General features: G+C 47.1%; 1 protein-coding gene and 1 long non-coding RNA gene across 16 annotated transcripts in view; one reads left to right on the top strand and one right to left on the bottom strand.

Annotated features, from left to right (window-relative positions):
• Positions 1-19,902, bottom strand: part of LOC114499263 (F-actin-monooxygenase MICAL2) — a 214,194-nt gene that overhangs the window by 152,223 nt on the left and 42,069 nt on the right. For all 15 annotated transcript variants that reach the window (XR_004903918.1, XR_003684805.2, XM_036029035.1 and 12 more), the window contains one exon: positions 12,255-12,594. Coding sequence is in view for 13 of the 15 variants with exons in the window: in XM_036029035.1 (XP_035884928.1) it covers positions 12,255-12,518 (264 nt within the window). In the remaining 2 variants the exon portion in view is untranslated. The remainder of the gene's footprint in view (positions 1-12,254; positions 12,595-19,902) is intronic.
• On the top strand, positions 10,805-18,359 carry LOC118501294. The gene is made up of 3 exons (XR_004903919.1): positions 10,805-11,344; positions 12,526-12,618; positions 14,551-18,359. It is a non-coding gene; the product is annotated as an uncharacterized LOC118501294 (long non-coding RNA).

Below are 19,902 nucleotides of genomic sequence, written 5' to 3'. Positions count from 1 at the left end.
CACAGGGCTGGGGAGGTAGGAGACAGGAGGTTCACAGGGCAGCAGGCCAGGCTGAAGGTGGAACTGTAACTCAGCACAAGTGCTAGGGAGCCGGGAATCTGAGCAAAGAGCCACATTCTGTGTTTGGAAGGATGACTCTGCAGGGGTTGGCAGCAGGGTGAAGGGGAGGAAAAGCGAAAAGAAAGCTTGGAGATTGGTGACTGTGGTCATTTGGGTTGGAGATCACTGCCTCCTCCAAATAGGGGCGGTGAGAATGGAGAGAAGGAGATGGGTATGAGTAAACCTGCAAGGGAAGGTGCAGCAGGACCCGACAGTGGGTGAGATGTGGGGGTGGACAGCAGATGAAAGACCAAGGTGACTGTAGAGTTTTGAGCCTTCAGGACTTAAAAAAAAATGCAGAGGAAGAAAATCAGGTTTCAGAAAGAAGAGGGTGACTGTCGTTTAAAGGTGCCCAAGGGACATCCTGAAGATATCCTGAAGATAAGGTGCCTAAGGGTGGTCATGGGGTGCAAGAGGGAGGTAAGAGTCAGAGATACAAATGTAAGAGTCATCTTCATGGGAGGCGGGGGAAGGTGACAGCTGAGTGCAACTGAGATTTCCCCTGCGAAAGCACGCCCAGCAGAAGCAATGGAGTCAGACACAAGCCCCCAGAGGACACCAAGTATGGCCTCTGGAAAAGGAGAGAGAGCATGAAGACAGCTTTTTAAAATGGGTCAAAAAAGTTGCGTCAAAAATCTAATAGGATAGTTTTGATAGAGGAACTCAAGAGTTACAGATTTTAGCTCCAGTCATAGTTGATAGGCTTAAGTGATTAATGCATGTGGAAAGCTGTTATTCAGGGAACTGGAATGCATGACCTACTGACTCCAGGAGGTCGACAGGCAAGTCAACCTTTGTGCCCCAGAGGGTCTATAAGGATTGAGATGGCCATTGTGTTCCAGGGAGGAAATCTCCCTGATGCAGACAAAGAATTGTTGATCAACAAATAAAGTACTAGGAATATCTTTTTTCCAAGCCCCTTACCTACCCTTTCTTCTCCTTATAAAAAGATCATATTGAGATGAAATATTAAGACAGTTATTGAGGGTGTATGACCTGCCATCTCCTCAGATTACCAGCGTCTGAATAAAGGACCCGTAAAGATTCAATCCTTATCTCTGCTTATTGGTTCTGGTAGTGACAGGCAGCAGGAACACCAGCTTTTTGGGTTTGGGTTGCAAGGAGAAAGAGGTAATTAACGGCCACCAGAAGTTTAAATGCTTTATGGGCATCTCGAATATAACCTTCAACCCAGCCCTATGAGATAACAACTATTAGTATTATTATTATTCCTACTTCATAGATGAGAAGATAGAGGTTCCAAGAGGCAAGGTCAGTTGGCTGGCATATTGTCCCATACCCCAAAAGGTTGCAGGTTCAATTCCTGGTCAGGGCACATACCTAGGTTGTGGGTTAAATCCCCAGCCAGGGTGTGTACAGGAGGCAACTGATCAATGTTTCTCTCCTGCATCAGTGCCTGTCTGTCTGTCTCTCCCCACCCTTCTCTCTCTCCAAAAGCAATACAAACATATTATCAGGTGAGGTTTTTTAAAAAGAGAAAAAGAGAAGCAAAGTTGCTCTACTTAGTAAGCAGTGGAGATGCTATTCAAAGACGGTTCTTAAAATAAAGCATAAATTTGTTGCAGCGGACCACATGAAAGGCCCTGCAATTATCTGCCTCCTGTCAACCCCCCTTCCTCCTCGTCCACCTCATCTTGTACCACTTTTCCCTTTGCTCACTTCACTCCAGTTCCCTCTTGGCTACCTGGCTGCTTCTTCCAACTAGCCAAGAGCTTTCCCACCTCAGGGCCTTTGCACTTGCAGTCTTTGTGGTCCTCTTTGAACAACCAGCTGTTTGCTGCCTGGTTGCTTCTCATCTGTGCATCTCAGCATAGATGTCACCTCCTTGACACCCAGTCTAGAATCCCCTCCCCTCCCCCCAGTTCTTTCTATCACACCTACAACACAATGTCCTTCTTGGGACGTCATGATAAAATTATCTTCGCACGGTTCTTTTCTCTCCTGACTAGATGGAAAGAAAGCTCCACGAGTCTGGTGGCCTTCTCTGCTGCCTTCGTCCTTCTCCCTGGTGCCCACAGAGAAATGGCATTGAGCAGTCACTAAAAGAGTGAATGAATGAGCACATTAATTTTTTAGAAAACACTCTTTCCTGGGTAGTGTTAAGGGCTATGGACATTCTGGAGGATTTTTCATTCCAAGACTTTAAATCAGAATGCCCAGTTCTGTCCTAACCTGGGCAGCAAGCCTGGTTTTGGTCTGTCACCAATCTACTGGTCTGTGGGGAAAGAGCAGCAGCTCCTTGAAGACATGACAAGCACAGGAGGCAATAAACTCCGTAGGCCTGAGACAGCTGTCATCCCCAGATGAGAGAGACTCCAGTCTACCTTGACTTTTTCACCCCTGAGATTTGACAGTTTTTTCCACGAGGAAGTCATATCATGTGACTCTGGGCTCAAAAGCCTCTTATGACTTTACTTATTCAGAGTAGAAGTCCCTCCGATGGCCTCCAGGCCCACAGACCTGGCCCCTCCCCAACTTCCTTCCTAGATCCATCTCTTCTCACTGGAGTCACATTGGGCGCCTTGCTGTTTCTCAAGAACTCACTGAGCACACTTGCTTGTCATTATCGCTGAGCCTGCTGCTGCATCCTTTGTTTAGGCTCCTCTTCCCTCTAAGAGACCTTCTCAAGGGCTCACTTCCTTTAGGCTCCTGCTCCAATGTCATCATCTCACAGAAGTCTTCCCAGCACCTGCAACCCACCTCTGCTCGGGGCACCCACATCTCCCTCGCCTTGCTTTATCTTCTCCCTAGCACTTTCTGCTGCATACACACATGCACACACGTGCACATGTGCATGCTCACACACTTAGGCCACTGAGAAGAACGTAGACTCCAAGAGGGCAGGAATTTTTTTCTGTTTCTAGGTTTTGTTTTGTTTTGTTTTGTTGTTTTTTTTTACTGCCACATTCCCTGGTGCCTGGCATATAGTAGACACTCAAAATGATTCTATGAATAATTAATAATTGTAAAAAAATTAACTTAGAGATGGCAATTTAAAAAATATGAGTGGGTGGATTTCACTTTGGGGAATATATGTGAAGATACCCAAAGCACTAGTTTGAAAGAACATAAGCACCCCTGTGTTCACAACAGTGTTATTTACATAGCCAAGACATGGAAACAGCCCAAGAGCCCATCAGTAGATGAATGGATAAAACAGCCATGCTACATTTACACAATAGAGCACTATGGGGCCATAAAAAGGAAGAAAATCTTACCCTTTGTGGCACATGGATGGACCTGGGGTGTAGTATGCTAAGTGAAATAAGTCAGTCAGAGAAAGACAAATATCATATGATTTTACTTATATGTGGAATCTAATGAACAAAATAAACTAACAAACAAAATAGAAACAGACTCATAGATACAGAGAACAGGCTGAAAGCTGTCAGAGGGGAGGGGGGTTGGGTGCTGGGTGAAAAAGATGAAGGGATTAAGAAGGAAAACAACCTCATAGACACAGACAACAGTGTGGTGAGTACCAGAGGAAAAGGGGAGTGGGGGGAGGTAGAAGAGGGTAAAGGGGCGGGGGGTAGATGGAGGTAGGAGGAGACTAGACTTGGGGTGGTGAAAATACAGTACAACATGTGGATGATGTATTATAGGATTATACACCTGAAACCTATATTCTTTTATTAACTAATGTCACCCCCAATAAATTCAATAAGAAAAATAAAAAAAAAATAAGTGGAGCCCTGGCTAGTACAGCTCAGTGGATTGAGCACTGACCTGCAAACCAAAGGGTTGCCAGTTCAATTCCCAGTCAGGGCACATGCCTGGGTTGCAGGCCAGGCCCACAGTGGGGGGCATGCAAGAAGCAACCACACATCTATGTTTCTCTCCCTCTCTTTCTCTTTCCCTTCCCCTCTGTCTAAAAATGAATAAAAAAATCTTTAAAACAAAAAGAGTAAGCGGAAATAGCATGGTGGTTCCTCACAAAGTTAGACTTAGGATTACCATATGACTCAACACGTCTACTCCTAGGTATATACCCAAAAGAACTGAAAACAGGAACCTGAACTGATGCTTGTTCACCAGTGGTCATTGCAGCATTACTCACAATAGCTGAAAGGTGGAAACAACCCAAGAATCTGTTGGCAGATGAACGGATAAACAGAATGTGGCACACACATACATGGAGTATTATTCACCCTCAAAGAGAAAGGAAACTCTGACACACGCTACAATGTGCATGAACCTTGAGGATATTATGCTAAGTGATGAGCCAGTCAAAAAATGTGGCAAGTCTGAAGTGAGACGAGCTGTGAAACATGCACAGAATTTCAGAGACTTAATTCAAAAGGAAAGAATGTAAAATATCTCAATCATTTTTATATGTTGAAATGACAGTGTTGTGGATAACTTAGGATAAATGAAATATATTATTAAAATAAATTTCACCATTTCTTTGTACTTTTTCATGTCACTGCTAGAAAACTTAAAATTACATATGTGGCTTGCATTATATTCCTACTCGACAGCACTGGCCTTGAGAATTGCAAAGAATTAAATACAGCCACTGAACCTCCAGCCACCACTTCTCCTGTGACATCCAGTTAGAGAACAAGCCCCTGTTTTCTGAAGTCTCTGCAGCCAGATTTCAGTTCCTTGCAGCCGAGTGCCGTCCTTATTGACTCTGAGAGGAGAACAAGCGAAGGGCTGGGTCTGCTGATCTGCCCTGGACCTGTTCTGTGGCAGGAGGCCGAACTCAGCCTGGGGCCCCACCCAGCTGAGTAGGAGGTAGACAGATATATTAACACTAAGTGGAAAAATTCCTTGCTGTGGAATACACTGATCTCTAAGATATTTTTTATCATAAAAAGCAAAGCAGAGAAAGAATCTCGGATGAGAAGGAAAGAGGGCAGCCAGGGGAATCCTCCCAATCTGGGAAGCAGAACATGAAACGGCTTCATGGTTTCCTTTTGTCCTGCCCCATGGTACACATTTATTTGGATAATTTTAGCCAGAGATTCCCTAAGGCCTTGTGCAACCCTGGGTGGGCCAGGAACTGCAAGAGGGTTTTCTTTTTCTTTTTTTTTCTCCAAGAAAAAGAAAGCCCAGCCCTTCCACCTCCCAGGCCTGTTGGCTGATTTCCCTGTCCCCCTTGTAAACACCATGGTAGCCAGATGCTGGTCAGGGCCCAGACAAGACTGTGGTCATCATCCCCACACCACACAGGAAAAGGATGCTCAGGGAGCAAGTCTCCCATGAAAATTTGGACAGATGCTTAAATAAGGAAAGAAAGGGATTGGCTCATACTGGCTTCTGCTAACCCACTATCAAGGCTTGGAAATACAGGACTCACCCAGTGCAGCTGCAGAGAGAAGTATGGTAGATGTCATATAGTATGCTATTTGTACAGCTCCAACAAGCCTCTTGAGCTGCGGAGTTCATTCACCTAGTCCCTGAGCAGCTACCCTGTGTGAATCCCAGGGCTGGGTGCTTGAGACCCAAGGGTGAGCCAGACATGCTCCCTGTGCTCAGGCTGCTCACAGTCAGTGTGAAAGAGACCAAAAAAAAAGCAATCAAAGGGCACTGCTCAGTGACATCTGGTAGGACCAGGGTCTGGGAGCTCACAAGGGACACCAAACCCAGAGTAGGGATGGGATAAGGATGGGGGAAGTAGAGATCAGGAAGGGCTCCCTGAGGGAGATGGTGATGTTTGCTCAATTTGATCATAAAGAGAGAGAGCAAGTTAGCTCAGCCAGAAAGGTGCCCCGTTCAGCATAAACAGTACAGATCCTTCCTGGGCCAGGACTCCACAAGCTCTCATTCTTTGATAAAATTTTGAAGAGGAAAGCACACACTTGCATTTGGTCTTTGCTTAAAGAACATTCACCTTCACTGATAAAGCAAACTTCTTAATGAAACCATGTATACGTGCCATGTGAATGTTGGGTGGTAACAGTAATGAATTTGCTGTGACTGTCATTATCACAGGGGTGGCACTGGTCCCTACCATATTCCTGCTGGACTGCTCTTCTCTCAGTGGCTCTGTTCGAGGCTACCAGCCAGACTCCAGGACTCAGAGGATGTCCACCCCAATGCCTCATCAGCAAAGCCAATGAAATCCAAGTAGCCAGCCACCCGCCATGGTAGCTCCCTTTTAAAGAAAGACTCTTCCTAGCATTTTCTGGCACTGTTCGTGGGAGTGTCCACAAGAAGAACCTTCAGGGGTGGAATTTGACCGTGCCTGTAATATTGTCAATGCAGTGCACATACCTTTGACTCCGGAATTCTCCCAATCTATCTCGTAGCTATGGTTTCAAGCCCATACAAAGCATGTGTGAGGGAACATACTGCAGCTCTGTTTAAAACAGCAATGGACTGGAAACAATCTAAGTAGTTAAATAAATTGTGATCTAGCCATAAAGTGGGAAGCCATAAAAAGCTATGAACGTAACTAAAGGATTAATGCCCCATATACTGATATAAAACAATCTCTAACATATATTTTTTAGTGACAAAAAGCAAGATACACAACAAATATGTTCTTAAAAACACACTAAAAATAAGGGAGGATGCACACACCCATGTGCACATGACAGAGACACACGTGAATGCACATGGAGAGACTTTCAGGAAATGCATGCAGGAAATGGGACAGTGGCTGCCTCCAGGGAGGGGACCTGGTGGCCCAGGGGAAAGAAATTTCTTTTCACAGCAAATTTTCTTGTCCATCTTGAATTATTTTTCTACTGCGAGTACATGTTTCTTTTTTAATTTTATGAAAATGAATCATTTTTTTAAAGACAAAGAAGTCTTTATTTACAAATGTATTAAAATGAACCACAGTGAACTCAGTTTAACCACTTCCTACAAAGACAGCCAAAAAAAAGAGTTGTTTCAACTCAGTTTAATATTGTCGAGAATTGAATTTACTCAAGCTCGAATATAATATCCAATGCACGCATTCACACAAACCCACACACTGCCTGTGGGGTTTTGGTGACAAGTGTAATAGTTAGCACAGCCCAGCTGGTAATCCAGGCTTGGCCACGGCTAATGGAGCAGTGCCAGGAGTCCATTGTCAGGTAAGTGGACAAAAGCAGAGTCCACCCAAGCTTTTTGTTCAACTGGAACAGAATTTCACACCGTGGAGACCATCCTCTGCTCCATTTGCGCATGTCCATATTAGGCAAAGCAGGACTTGATGTGGCCCAGCCGGTGCAGGGGAGCCTGGCTTTGGGGGCTGTGGTGGGTGATTTCAGAGGTCTGGAATGTCAGATAGGCTTATCTAGGCCAGGAGATAGCAGCCTTCCGCTCCAAGCTTCACCCCTCCCAACTTCCCACCCTAGCTCCCTGCCTCCCTCTGTAGCTCAGGAACCACATAATGAGTTGGGTTGTCAGCAATACCTAGTCTGGGCTACCCCCACTGATGAGCCACCACAGAGGCAAAGATGGGCAAGGGGCACATTCTGGAGCAAAAGCTGTGGGGTAACCCTATTGGATGCTCGCAAAATACAGACATTTCCCTTTCACAAGTTAATGAAAGGTTTTCATTTTACAGGCTAGCCCCTTTTCTGCTAGTGACAAGAGAGTCCGGGAATCATTTCCAGTGCCCGTGATATCATGGTAACAATATACAAATGCCGTCTGTCCTGAGTTGGTTACCTGTCATGAACAAGCCACCCCAGGGAGGGTTGTGGAAGGAGCCCTGGATTGGAATGGGGCTCATCCCCAGCGGTCCTCCAGGGGCCCCCACTGTGGGACCTGTCTTCACGGCCCGACCCCCCCGAGGCCACCTTTCTCTCTGGTTTCCTCCTGCCTCCATCCACTCTCTTCTTTCTGGCTCTCGCCCTCTCACCTCTCCCCACATGCAACTGTATTCCCATTTCATGAGCAACACACTCTGCCTCGATTCTTTCTCTGCCTTGTGTTTCCTCTGGCTCTGCCCTCAGCAATGCAAGGCAAACTTCTGCTCATCTGTTGAGCCCCACACCAGACCTCCTCTTCCAGGAAACAATTCTGGACAACCTAGGTCACACTTGCGCCTGCATAACAGTGCCCACACCTCTCTCGCAGCACTCAGGATATTAATGACAATGATGGTTAAATGTTTATTAATCACTTGTGTACTAGGTAGCCTTATAAACACTTGACAAAAATAACCTTATTTAATCGTCACAGTCACCCCATGAAGAAAGCACCTCATTTTATAAATGCTACTAAAAATCAGAGATTTAACTAAGCTGTCCAAGGCCACAGAGATATTAAGTGGCTTATTCAGTAGCTGCTCAATAATTATTCACCTCATAAACGACCGAGTGAGTACACTTCTGTCTCCTCTATTGAAAGTCCAAGTAAGAATCACTTATTAGTCTTTCAGACCATATCCACTGTAAACACCTACGAATGTGTAGGGCAAGGGAAACATGGTAAATAATTGAATAAAGGCATAAATGAGCAAGCCAATAAATAGGGCCCCAGGCCTGTCCAGGCCACCCACTAGTTTTAGACAAACAGCTTTAGCTTGCCGAGTCCTGTCTGTCACCTGTCATGTACAGAGACTGGACGCGACGTTCTCACAAGCTCCTTCCAGCATGAGGGGTACACACATATAAAACAAACAAGCAGACTCCACGATTTTGTGGTTATGGTAACTCCCACACTAAATTACATACTGCGTTTTCTCCTGGTTATTTCCCCCAGAACATTACATAATTGGATGTGGCCTTTGATCCAGGTACTACCCTAATGCACAGCCAATAGCATTCTTGAGAAAGTCAGTTTGGCCTGATCCTTGGTCCCTTCCAAGGTTCATATCCTTGATTCATATCAAAACAGATCACACCCAAAGAAAGAATTACTGAGTGACTGACAAAACCCTCATAAATAATAATCAATAACGAACAATGATCCCAAGTCAGATTATGCAACTGGCACCTAAGCCAATGTTCTAAAGACCTCGCAGGTCCTTCTCCCTGTCTCTTGACACCTGTATCAGAGACCTTCTTCTCCAAACAGATCCTGGTCACCAATCTCCCCGCATCATCACCACCAACACACACGTGTGCACACACACACTCACTGCTGGCATGAAGGGAGCAGCATAGTTCTTAGCATGTAGTAGGGCCCATAAATGCTTATGAAATGCCAAAGCCCAGATACTGAAGAAATGTGTCCACATCAGTGCAAGGTGAAAGGTTTGGCTGAATTTTGCTCATTCCCACTCTGCCTAGAGCTAACTATGAGCTTGGCTGTATGCCTACAACCTGACACACCTGTGTTCCATGGCTTAGCATTAATGCTCAGTCACATGCATGCAGATGCCCAGCATTTCTTGTTTGGCTAATGCTCATTGTAAATGACTACACCTAAATGACTATCCCTAAATGAGGGGTGTGAGCAAGACCATATGTGTTCATGTCGGGAGAGCAGGAGGACTGAGTTTTGTGTTCTACTTGACTCACAGCAAGGAGTAGAAGTGCCAGGATCTCAGTGCTAAGCACTAACCATCCACAGGAATCCAGTATGGAAAGGGCCTCTACCATAACCAAGTGCAGATATATAGTCATGGTAGAAGGCACCTGTTGTTTTTCTGTCTCTCACCTCATGTCCTTGGGGCTCTGCTTCTCCCTCACATCAATCGTGTGATGCTCGAAAGGACTGCCAAAGACAGTGTCCAGCTCCCCTGGCTTTGGCTGCAATAACTAGCCCAGAGGTGAGCCTACAGGGATCCTTCCCTGAGGTTTTTTTCAGTATCAAGCAGGAAGAGAAAGATTCTAGCCTTTTGTGCCACAGGGCTATAAAGATGTGAACTAGAGGCTACCAGCATGGGAAAAAACCCATTTGCAGGGTGGAGGAATGGAGCCAAAACAAAGCGGAACATCCAAGAGACAGATGGAAGGAGAGGGGATGGGATAGACTTCGAGTGTCTGGACCTTCCTGTTTATACAAATTATATACTGACGTTCCTGTTTTCTTTAGGGTAGTTTGAGTTGGGCTTCTGAAATGCACAGCTAAAGTGGCCTCACACAGTCACAACTGTACTTAGAGTGCATTTTCAACATATATTCTACTCTCCGGGTAGTTTTTATAAGATGGACTATCACACATTGGAAACATCTTTGTTCTTCCTCCTAATAAGAGAGGTGTAAAAATTCCTGGGCAAGAATCACTATTACTCAGCATCACTAGCTAAAGATCTTAGTTCTTCCCCTTTGTATCTCAGATACCAATGGTGACCTGCCTACCACAGGATGTGAGGACTCTTCTATTCCAAGCCACCAAAGCTTGTAAAATAGGGGCTGGCCAGACAGGCTGGGCAACTGGCTAGTGACTTTTGAAGGAAGGACACTGACATGGAGGTCAGGCCTCCATCCCATCCCTCTGTTGGCGACTCCCTCTGAAGGTCTGTCTTCAGATTACCAAGAGAGTTCCCTCAACAGCTATTACAGGCAATGTACTTCCTAATAAAATAAGACCTTTGAAGACCTTCCCTTACAAAACATGTTGCAGCTCAGCCACCTGACTTCTGTGGCACCTTTTAAAAAGAAAGCCACCATATGCAATTACTGAGAAAAGTGATGCTTTTAAACCTAAAAGCTTCCCCAGCCTCTAAATCTGAGCAAATGCCTAGTGAACTATGAACCATAAAATTGCAACAACTAGGAAGGGAGGTGCTGGGTGGGGCTGGCACATAGGATACTGGTCCCCTTCTTTCTCTCCCTCTCTCTCTGTACCACATCCATCTCCTGTGTGTAATGCTGATGCTTGGCAGGTTGTGGGCAGGCACTGCTTGGATGGCCAGGATGCTCTGGGCTAAAGTGACTGATCCGTTTCACCCTGATGCAGCGCTCTTCCCATCTTCCATACAGTTGTGCGTCCCAGCCTCAGAGGAGCTTGGCAGCTGTCTCCCTGGGGGCAAGGGAAAGCAGCCATATCCCACGGTGGACTCAACGGCTCCTCATCACCAAAACAAACACACAACAGTCCCCATCACCATGGAGAGTTCAATCCTCTTGTCTGGGATTGGCACCGACTAGAATTCCAAGGGCTCTGGCTGAGCTCTCTCCTGTGAGATCTAAATACAGAACGCTCACTTTTAACCTAAACATCTAGTCTGGCCCTGTGCCCAGGGCGGACAGCCCCCAAGGCCCAGCCAGGAAGTCTTGACTCCTAAGTGTCCATTCAGCGGTGGGCATTGAAGAGCTATCTCTGATGTGATGTGCTGGTCAGCCCCACCTTCACAGATGTTGCCTATGGCCAAACAATGGGGGAAGTAATCAATCAGCTTGTGGAGGGTTAACCATAAGTGAGATCCTGAGCAGAGAAATGCATCCTGGGGAAGGAGGTGGAATGGTAGAGAATGGGAGGTTGAGGAGAAAGAGAGTGTGTGGCGGGGGGAAGGCAGTAAGGACAAAAGATCTATTTCTTAGCCAATTAAAGTCAGGGCATCTTTCTAAAATGTTTGCTCCCATGAGAACAGAGCGAAACTTTGCTCTGATTATGCCTATCCACAGAGTTTAAGACGTGAACACTAGACTCAGACCAAGGTTGCCCTCCAATTGCATGAACTTGGGCAAGGTGATTGACTTTTCAGTTTCCATATCTCTAAAATGGCCCAATGGACTACTGTGGGTGTTCATTGAAACCATGTATATAAAGTGCCTGGCACGTAGAAGTTGCTCAATAAATAGTGGCTACTAGCAGTAATAGTAGCAGTAATAATAGAAGTAACAATGTCAAACATGTTCTTGTCTCCACTGTTTTTTAAAAAAACTTTTAGACAGAGAGAAACATAGGTCAGTTGCCTCCTGTATGTGCCCCAGTTGGGGATCAAACCCACAGCCTGGTACAAGCCCTGACCAAGAATCTAACCTGCAGCTTTTTGGTGTACGAGACAATGTTCCAACCAACTGAGCCACTCGGCCAGGGAGAGCCTGCCTTTCTTTTCTTTGCTTTGGAGAGGCCACAAGAATAGTTGCTAAACCCACCACGATAAGATGGAAAGTATAAGCTGTGCATGTACATACGGACAAAGAAAACCTTCAACCAAGCAAGGTGATAAAACACACTCACACCTGTTAGAAACCTCAGAATGTCAAAATGGCAACAGCTTCCCGCCCTCTCAACAAGTCAGCCGGCATGCCCCATGGGGGTCAGTACTGTCCACGTGTGTGTTCCCTTACCTTGGTGTTTATACATGACTTTCCTCGCTTATACTCTTTGTGGGATCCACGCTTGTCCAATTTGTACCACAAGGCTTTGGCTTTCCAGGTGGTCACTTTGGACTTGAGCTTGGAATAGAAGTTTCTGTGGTCCAGAGGGTCTAGGTCCAGCTGCCGTGTGAGGATGTTGAAGGCCTGGAGGGTGCCTTTGCACGTGGAAGCCTGGATGAAGTTCTCAAAAACCTGCCCAGCCTGGGTCTGCTTCTCGTCCTCGTTTTCCCCCATGTTTCAGGAGCCACGTGGAGCAGCGGTGTGGAGCCGGTGGAGGAGGACACCATGAAGCACCGGAGAAACGTCACACCTGCAAAGGCAGGGGGAGGCAGAGGTGAGCTCCAAGGGTGGGCAGGGATGAGTGCTGAGAGATCAGATGAAACTCCTTTAAGATACTAAACATGCTACTTAATACTGAACATAAGCAATCTGTAGAAAATGTCCAGTCGAGCTGTCTAACCTGGTAATGCTGCCTGCTGGCAATCTCTCTCCTCACGCCTCTTGCTGGCTGACGAGAACCACAGGGAGCTCAAAGCGATTCCCTGGCTGATGTCAACATTACCTGATCAAATTTTCTGTGAGACAGATGATTCTAGAAATAGTAACTAGTAAAAGGGATAAAACAGAAAAGCACTCTAGATGTAACACCATTAAATACCTATAATTCTTTCTACAAATTGGTTGACTAATATGAGGTACCCTAGCCACATGACACTGGTACACAGACCAAAGACATCTGAGCACGTGCCTCCCTAGGCTCCATGACCATCTCACCTATCCCTGGACATCAATCGTTACGTCTTTTCTGTTGGTTACCAGAGGGCAGGTCTTTCTCCTCGAGAGACAACAAACAGCGACTTCTCAAAACTTCACTCTGTTCCTGGTATCTGCTGGAGCCACAGCATCTGCTGCCATCAGAGATGCACAAGAGGAGCCTATGCTTTGTAAGCGTGTGCCGTGAGCCCTTTGGAACAAGTGCTTAGGCTGATGGAAGGAAAAATGTAATGGGTGTGCATTCACATCACAAAAATAGCTTGCCTGGGTTTTGGCCATCGTCCTTTCTCTCTGTACCACTCTAACCTCAGGCATTTCTTGGGAAAGTCATTTAAGTTTCAAAGGAACAAAAATAAATGAGAGCTGATTTTCCAAAGCACTAGATATTTTTCCAGAATCCAAAGCTAGTGCAAGAAGACCAGCATGGAGGAGCTGGGGCTGGCCCAGCTGTCAGGAGGGCTTGTGGGGGTCTGTAAATGAGAGGATACAGCACACTGAGCTCCCCAAGACAGAGGCCTGGCTGGAGGAGGTCAGCAAACAGCGACAAGGCCCTCAAGCTGGGCGGCTTCCCACTCTCCAGATGGGAATGCTATTATGGATGCATTTGGATTGTGGGCTGGCTTTATAATACTACAAGCAGAGAGAGAGACCAGTGTTTATCTTCTTCCTTAATCCTTTACTCATTCATTCAGCATCAATAACTAGTGTCTTAGCCAGAGCCATGCATCACCCTAGGTGTTGGGGATACAGAGATGGGGCCTGGCACAGGAAGAGTTTATTACAAGACAGCAGGCAGGCACTTGTAGAATATGAAGACGGTGCATGCAAGCCCAGAGCAGGAGGTGGCCAAGAAAGCTAGAGGAGCCATGAGAGGCAAATGCCAAAATGCTGCAATTTTAGGAACATGGTAGATTTCACTAAAAACTGGGGAATGGACCTTTCAGTCAAAGGAAATACCATACAAAGGTGTGAGTGTAGAAAAAGCCAGTACAGCTGCAGAACAACAAGTTCAATGCATTGAAAGTTTGGGACCCATAATGTAGTGTCATGGGGGAGCCCAGAGCAGATCGTGGAGCGGTCTGGCTTCTCCAGGGGGCCGTGGGGTGCAGGAGATGAAGCAGCAGCTGTGACAAGACTTTGGGAAGGTGAGCAGGCAGAGGGTGGACTGGAGAAGGAGGCAGCTGAGGGGCTGCCCAGGCAACAGTGAGGAAAGCAGTAGGAAGAGGAAGCGGTTTGGAAAGCTCAGCCATGAACCTGGCATGGCAGCCTGGCTGAGCACCACCTGTAAGGAGCAGCTTGCTGGGGGCAGGCGTACCCACTCTCCAGATGCTCAAATACCAACAAGTGAGGGGGGCACCAGCCACAGAATAGGACCCCACCCTCCCTTCCCACTTCCCCACAAGAGCTCCTGCCACGCCTGCACCAGGCTCAGCTGAAGAGACAATAGTACTTTTCCTGGTCCAGGGCTAACCAAGTTCCACTTCTCAGCCAGGCCTCTGTCCTCCATGGGAATGTACCTGGCTGCCCTGATCCCTGCAACTCGACAAGTCCCATGGCCTTGGAAAGCTGGCTCCGGCTTGCCTGGCACTGGGAAAACATGGAGCCCTCACAGATGCTCTCCCGGCTTCTTCACCATCCACAATGCTCACTTTGGCATCGCTCGCATAAACACTGCCTCCTCCTGTGTTTCAACTTTCCTCCGTCCAACACTTGCCACCCAGAGAGCATAAACAGAGAACAGGACTCATATGCTTTTCAGAGAGTATTAATATCCTCGGCCTTTATCTTTGGAACCACCTCTCTGCCCAGCATTGAACAAAAGAGGCAGTCGCTGATTGATGAGTAGAAAAGTGCTTGAATTCCACTGGTATCCTGCAGTCTCTTCTGAGGATAGGCTGGTGGTGCAGAGAAAACCACAGGCTTTGGGGGTATTAGAATCCAAAGCTCAGCTTGGCCCCTTGCTGCCCACGGGGCCTCATGCAAGCCACAGAAGCCTCAGTTTCTTCTTTTGTAAGAGACAGGTGACACTCTGCATCTGGCAGGGTTGCTGCGAAGGGCCAGAAACATGTGGGACAGCAGAGCCTGGCTCTGGGAGGCACTAAGTAGATGTGGCAATGTGTGCTGTGTTCACCACATGGGACGGGTTTCTCTCTAGGGAACGCACCAGCTTGAAAATCAATTCCGCAAGTTGCCAACTCCTCCTCATCTAAAATGGCGAAGTGCTTAGAGGTATCAAGCCAGACCTGGCTGCCAAGAATCACTTACAAACTAGAAGAACCTGTCTCCTCCCAACCCCAGCTGCCTCCTCTCCTCCCCCCCAGAAGAATAATGAACAACTTAATCTTAGGCCTCCAGTGGAAAGACCCAAAGGTGGTGCTGAGGCCGCTGGGTGGGCGTGGGAGCTCCAGGAACCAGCTCTTATCTAGAGTGAGATAAGGGAGGTGGAGGGAGACAGCCAGACAGAAGATAAGTGCTGCTTTGGACTGAACCCCGCAGCCCGTACCAGGCTCAGACCTGCCTTCCTGCATCTAAAGGGTCTAGTCTCAGCCTTTAAAATCAGCTCTCTGGTTGAAGTCAAAGACCTTAAAAATGACTCTAATACCTGCGAGGCAGGTTTCTCACAGAAGAACACCAGAATCTTTATAGAGTCTGGCAAACTTGGAGGCGAACCAGGTCACGTGCCCTTGCTGGCTGTATGACCCTAGGCAAGTATCTAATTTATCTCAGGTGTTTTCTCATCTGTAAAATGGGGATAATAATACTCACTTCATAGGGTTGTAAGGATTAAATTAGACCATGTAGGTGATGCATTCAGCATCTGGTGGCTACATGATAACCAGCACTGATTACTATTCTTCAAATGGCTCAGACCTTATCAAATTGGAAGGAAGAGAAAGGGAACCTAACTGATAACCACTAGGACTAGCTTTCCAGGTCAAGGAATTATGTACTTTAAAACTAGAGGCTGTGGTCTTTTGATTCAGATTGGGGCTCAAATCTACTTCCTATCTGTGTCTCCTTAGACACCTCACTTCTGAGTTTTAAGTGCTCCATACATGCAGTGGGGAAGGTTTGGGTAATGAACTGAAAACCCACATAGTACAAGGTGGTTTCATTAATGGAATAGAAAGGCTGGCTTAGATGGACTCTGAGTCTGAGCCTGAGTCTGAGTTTCAAGCCTCTTCTTCCAGAAACTGGATTGTAATACTTTTGGTGGCTACCCCTCTCCTTCTAAAAGAGAAAAATTAGTTAAGTCAAAGGATCTTGAGTAATAGCTCTTGTTAATGTCTTCCCTGTCAGCCACCACCCAACTGTTGCCCTTTTAGAGTTTGATGTGAAATATAAATAAAACTAGCTACCCAAAAATATGAAAGATTTCTGCATTTTCTGGGAAGAAACAAGATGTGATGCTTTAGTTTCCAAGAATAGCCTTGAAGCAATTTGGTTTTTGCCAACTGAAGTCCCTTATTTGTGGTTCTGCCTTATATGTGACTTCATGAGTCACAAGGCAATTCCTTTTCCCTGCCTCTGGCTGCCACAAACTAAAACCCAGGGCCTCAAACTGCCGGTGGCAGCACTGGTAATGGGCCCGGCCCATGGCATCTGGGAGACAAGCCTAAGGTTTATGCAGAATCCCCAAGTACCTCTCAAATGAGAGAAGGGGCCTCCTGGCCCAAGAGTTGCCAGTGCACTCACATTTAGGACTGTCACACCTCCTGCCTGCCCTGAGCCTCATCACCTGTCTAATAACATCAAACAGTGTGAGCAGGTGGTGGATAAATGGCAGAGTCCTATCAAAACTTAAGGAGGGCTGGAGGGACACTGGACAGAACCTTCCCACAAAGCAGCAATTTGGCTCAGGAGAAAAAACTCAATCCTGAACCCTACCCTCAAGGCATAAGGTGAGAAACCTTTTGAGGTAAATGCAATCTAAAAACCAAACCCTCTCATTATTGGCATTCCCAAGCTCCCCATTCCAACTTACCAGCTCCCAGGTCTACCTCACCAAAAGGCCACTGGGCAGGGACAGTTTCCTTAGCAATGAAATGGGGTGTTTGCCACCATGTACTCACAGAGTGGCTGGAAGGACTGGGAGCTCTAGGTCTGTACCTTGAATACAGAAAACCTTTGGTCATGGCTACCTGCATCCAACACCTGAGATAAGGCAGGAGCTGCTCAGAGCTTTGGCAGTGGGAAACGCCCCCCACACACACTGCATTGACCTTTGCAGAGCCCAGCATGGACACAACACCTAGTCTACTGGCAATACCTGCAGACATCATCTTCTCAGTGGGTCCAGGGAGGCCCGGCTTTCCATCTACGAGGGCATAGGGTGACCGACTTGAATCAAAAGGGGTAACTCTCAGAGATGGAAAAGGATTGAAAGGGCCCCCTTGTTCTTCCAGCCAGGAGTCCCCAGACTTCCCTTGGTCACCTACCAAAACGGAGAGCACACTGCCTCCAGGAGCAGCCTGCTCCACCCTTGTCTCCTCACATTAGAAGACAGCCTCAGTGAGATCAATCCTGTCTCTCCAACAGTTCCCGGTTTTAGCCTTTGCGATCACCCACAGGAAGTCAGAGCCCTTTATGTGGGCTGAACACAGACGTGCCAGCAGTCTTCTTACACATGCTGTTTGGGGCCCCACTAGGAAAAGCTGATGAAAACCCCCAGGGGATGAACTGTGAGAGCCCAAACGTACCCAGTCTGCAGCAAAGGCCTACACCCTGCCCTCTGTCCACACTGCCCCAGGGTAGGGACCTTAGGAAAGAGGCTCCAGGTCCACTGCCAACCCCGGGCTCTCTATGCTGCTTCCCCATGAGAGCCCAAGGTCATGTGTCCTTGCCCTTCCAGACTCAGCCCTCTCCTCACTCTTTCTCAACAGTGAGTTGACTCCACTGGTCTGTCCTCGAGTGACCTCGTACACTCTCACTCCCTCGGCTCCACCCATCTCCTCATGCAAGCACTCACAGTAGCAGATCCCCAGGTGACCCCCTCCACCCCCACAATGACACAGAGAGCTGTATGCTGACCAGTCACACTGCTAGGAAGAAGGCCAACACCATCAGAGGCCCACAGCAGGCCAGGATTTTTCACCTGCATTATCCTAAGGAGTCCTCACAACAAATCTGTGGGGTGGGGTGAGGTGAGGTGAGGTGATGTTCTCTCTCTCTCCCTCCCTCTCTGTTCCTAGTCTGTAAGAAAGACCTTGGGGATAAAAAGTCATTCCAGGACTTTCCCAGCTTGCTTTTCTTTAATGTAAGTAAGTATAATGTAAGGACATATGTGGTTCCTATTATATGTACATACACACGTGTATATATAGGCATACACACATACACACATGTATGTGCATGCAGTGTGTACATATGTATATATACAGGCAAAGAGTGCACACATGCACATATATAGGTGTGCACATATGCACACATGTGTGCACACACCTATTTTAAACATTTTTCCATAAGGATTTCTAGCCAGTGCTCTGCACTTCCATGTGCACCTCTGAGCCTCTCTTCAAGAAACTTGTAGGAGAACCAGAGCCTTTGAGGTGGCAGAGCTCTGGTTTGGGTGTGCGGAGGCTGAGCTTGCCCCTCTCACCGCCCTCATGAGGACAGCAACAGCCACACTGCTCAGCTGCTCACACTGTGCCTGACCCTCTCCCTGACCCTTCACACCCGTGATCTCACTTAGCCATCTTTGTTTGACAGAGGACAAGACAGATCTACAGAGGTTAGTCAACTCCTCAATATCCCACAGGCAACAAGTAGAGATGCTGTGAAATGAACCCAGTTCCATTTCACTTCCAAATCCACACTCCATCACCAGTCACTATGCACCACGTAGATGGAAATAACATGCCCTGCTGCTCTGCAGTCATTGGGCAAACGAAAAAGTGAGCTCAGTTCTGTGTCTCTGGAGTGCTTTCAGCTCCAAAAGTCTACAAATGTCAACAATAGGGCGTGGTTTCATGAGTTATGGTGCGACCAAACAATCAAGTATTAGGCACTCCTTTAAAAATAATATTTATAAAGACATTTGACCCATGGGGAAATGCGTATGCTCTCAGGCAGAGTGAAAAGCAGGACACGATTTCAGGTTCTCAGTGCGATCCAACTCCATAAGGTAGTATCTGTGGGACAGCAAACAAGCCAGACGTGTGCAGTGGTTGTGTGTGTGAAATAATATTTCAGATGATTTTTAGTTTTAGCTTTATGCTTTTCTGTATTTCCCAGATTTCCTACCAGGAGCATGCATAACTTTTATAGCCTTCACCTATACACACATTGCAAGCCCACAGGTCTTTTCTCCCTGACCAGACTGTGGGTCTCTGCAGTAGGAGGTGGGCTCTTGTGTCTTTTCCCCAGGCCCACCCCACTGGCAGTGCCACTGTTCTCCAGAACCTCTCCTGGAGAGCCATCCTGCAGGGAGCCCTGGCCAGTTCCACTTAACGAACTGGCTACAGTCTGGCAGGGCAGGAAGGCCCCCAAGGCTGCCCTGCTGTCTGGACCTCAGGCCCTCAAGTCCAGTGCGGCAGACCTTTTCCCACGGAGCCAGGCCAGTGAATGGCAAGACGGTGTCTTTGACACAATCTCAGCTGAATGCCAAGATCCTTTGCCAGTGAACCCACAAGAAAGAAACCCATGTATCTGTTTATGGGCCAGGACGTGACGAAACAACCCATTTCAACACACATTGAGCCCATCTTACCAACAAAACTCAGTCTATCTGCATGTGCCCCAAATCATCTCAATCACATGCTGGGTGCCAGGAAAACTGTGAACTCTAGATTCACATTTCCAGGAGGCCAGCCTATCTCAAAACTAATGGTGGGAGGTACCCAGA

The sequence above is a fragment of the Phyllostomus discolor genome, chromosome 6 (genome assembly GCF_004126475.2).
Source record: "Phyllostomus discolor isolate MPI-MPIP mPhyDis1 chromosome 6, mPhyDis1.pri.v3, whole genome shotgun sequence".
NCBI lineage: Eukaryota > Metazoa > Chordata > Mammalia > Chiroptera > Phyllostomidae > Phyllostomus > Phyllostomus discolor.
The sequence above is the reverse complement of the archived record's forward strand: the minus strand, read 5'-3'. Positions and strand labels throughout refer to the sequence as shown.